Raw genomic sequence first — 2,878 nt, forward strand, 5'->3', positions numbered from 1 at the left:
AAGTCAAATTTTCAGACAAATAAGACAAATAATCTTACACATTCTGAAAACAAGATGATTATTCTTACACAATCAGTTCTTGTTTAGTAAATCAGTCTCAAAACAAGATCAAAAAGACTTTTTGGCTGATATAAGGTTTTAAAACTTGGTAAGATGGACAGTTTTTGCAGTGCAGTCCTAAACTTAGTAGACTTAAACTTGTGCAAACGAGTGTTTACATGCATCAGGCTTGTATTCAGAACAGAAGCACTGACATGCGCAGTTGCTAAGTCCCCCCGCCAAAAAAAATAAAAGAAAGGTTTTACTTTTGTCATGAAAGTAAACAAACAGCTTCTGAGCTCAGAATGGACCTGCGACAGCTTTTAATAATGGTGGAGACGTTACTCCCTGGTTAAGCTACAGGTGACAGACGGACTGTTTTCTTGTTTTTTTTTTCTCTTTTTTTGTGAAGCGGCGCAGGCTGTTTGTCTTCCTTCTTTACTGAATGAGAGGAGGAAATGTGTGCTGCTGTGTGTGTAACAGCACTGCTGTCCCTCCCTCCACTCTGTGACTGACAGACCACCGACTAACTTTTTTGTCCAGTCTCGTCAACGAAAACTCACACACGTTTCGTCACGTCTTAGTCGTCAAAGATTCGTGTTTATTTCGTTACCGTCTCGTTATTGTCATGAAAAAAGTGGATGTCAACGAAAATATTTCGTCATCGTTAAGGAAAACAACACTGGTTGGTAGTAGCTGAAAGTCATCCCTAACACACACTCAGGGCTTGACCTGTATGGCGATCTGTATTCTTTTGTACCTTTTGACTGGTCTTCTTCTTCTCTTTCATGTGCTCTCCAGGCGTGGACAAAGAGAATGTGCAGCTGTCCCCCAGCTCAGCTCTGTCCAGCGGGGTGCGCACTCGTCATGGCTCAGCCAGTCAGGTGCAGAAGCAGCGCAGCGCCGGCAGCTTTAAGAGACCCAGCATCAAGAAGATAGTCTGATCCAGTTTCCAGCCCCTGAGGTGTTCTGGCTGCGCTGCTTTCACTCTGTCCTCCTCCTCCTTCAGTGTCAGTGCTTTAGAAGAAATCTGGACTTGTCTTTGAGGAACCGGAGGAACATGGAGGGGAACCGGACACGTCTGCTCCTCACTGGGTTCCACAAGACATTGTTGTTCTCTGAAAAGGTGGCTCATGAGAAATCCAAGCTTCAGACCGCAGCAGAACAGACTGATACTTGAAGCTGAAGTCTGGTTGGTTGCATGTTTTTAGGTTCTGTGACACAGACCAGAACCACTCTGGACCTCCCTCCTTCAGTCCTGTACATATTTGATATAGACAGATGTAAAATACTTTGTGTTCCTGTAGATGTTGCTGTTTTCTCCATTGTGTGCCTTTTGTCAGGGTTTTTCAACATGTACAATCTGTAAAGTCAGAGTCAGCCCTCGCTGGGTTCAACGAACAAGTTCTGGTTCTGGAGGAGAGATGTTGCTGTTCCCATGAGTCCAAACCAGTCTGAAGATGTTCCAACATCCAGCTGAAGTATTTACCCTTCAGGAGGGTCTGCTCACTCACTTTCTACCCTTTGAATCTTCTCCAACACTTTTGTTTTTTTGTCACGCTTCATGTTTTCAGCAGCAGAACATTTTGGATCTTTTCACACAGTTTAAACCAACGTCCAGAACCAAAACAGAACCGCTTTCACATTGAAGAAACGTGCTGACAGTCTGAGTGTTTAACTGCAGAACCTGAGCGTTAGAGGCTTCACAGGGTCTTCATCAGGTCCTGAAATGATTCAAATCGAAACAAAAACAACAGATTCTGCTGAATCCTTCTTTATGGAACAAAAACTAAACAGAACCTCCTGCAGCAGGACTCGGTGGGTTTCCGTAGGACTTCATCAGTTGTGGAGGAACTTTGTCCCACTCTTCTGTCCATCGTTAGTCTCTGATCTGAAGGTCCACCTCTGGGTTTCAGTCAGGCTCAGGGTCTGGACCCTGACTGGACCGCTGCAGCACCAGGGGTTTTCCTGCTGTAGATCAGATGCTGGGTTTGAGATCACAGTTCTGTTGGATCCAGTTTGGTCCAAACTTACACCGACTCACATCTAGAACCCTTTGGTCTACAGAGGACTTCATGATCCATTCATCAGACCATGCTGACAGCTGGGAGCAGTGCATTCTGGGTAAACATCTGTCCTCTGGTCTCACGGGTCAACCTTTGACCTTTGACCTGTTAATGGATAGTCTTTGTGTAGAACTCTGGACTGTAAATGACCTTTGACCCCACAGATGGATGGTGTTGTGTTAAAACACACCTGTAACTACAGCTGGTCCCACTGATGAGGATCAGTTCCATTGATCTATATTACTGGATTGGACATGACATATAGCTGCTAAAGCTAACAACGCGCCGTCACAGGAGCCACTATTCTGCATTGAGTCATGTCAACAAAACAGAGTTTCAATGCAGGATGCGCATCAGTCTGTGACAAAAAATATTCATAGCACCCTCATTTCTTATCTGGTTTCTATAAAATATGGTTTAAATGAAAGCTGAGAAAATTGCCAATGTTGTGATATGTAAAAAATTAGTATTTGCTCAAGAGATGAATCTATAAGCAGTCTGGGAAATTTTCATTATAGGTTTTTGCTAACATATTTACAGAAGAAAACCACTTTCTGTCACATAAAACTCAGAGTCATGTGTGTCATATATACAGCGGGTAAAATAAATATTAAACACATCAACATTTTTCTCAGTAAATATATTACTAGAGGTGCTAATGACGTGAAATTTTCACCAGATGTTGGTAACAACCCAAGTGATCCATCCATACAAAGAAATCAAACCATAAATGTCCAGAAATGAAGTTATTTGTAATAATGTGGAATGGCACA

The 2,878-nt window shown here is 42.9% G+C and overlaps 1 protein-coding gene across 1 annotated transcript in view; it reads left to right on the forward strand.

The window, feature by feature from the left end:
- The window catches only part of LOC106534650 (neurofibromin), a gene marked incomplete at its 5' end in the record, with an annotated part of 25,342 nt that extends 23,997 nt beyond the window's left edge, over positions 1–1,345 (forward strand). Inside the window, 1 exon segment of the mRNA XM_014031350.1 lies at positions 841–1,345. Coding sequence (XP_013886804.1) covers positions 841–983 — 143 coding nt within the window.
- Positions 1,346–2,878: the final 1,533 nt, after the last annotated feature.

The sequence above is a fragment of the Austrofundulus limnaeus genome, unplaced genomic scaffold (assembly GCF_001266775.1).
Source record: "Austrofundulus limnaeus strain Quisiro unplaced genomic scaffold, Austrofundulus_limnaeus-1.0 Scaffold1234, whole genome shotgun sequence".
NCBI lineage: Eukaryota > Metazoa > Chordata > Actinopteri > Cyprinodontiformes > Rivulidae > Austrofundulus > Austrofundulus limnaeus.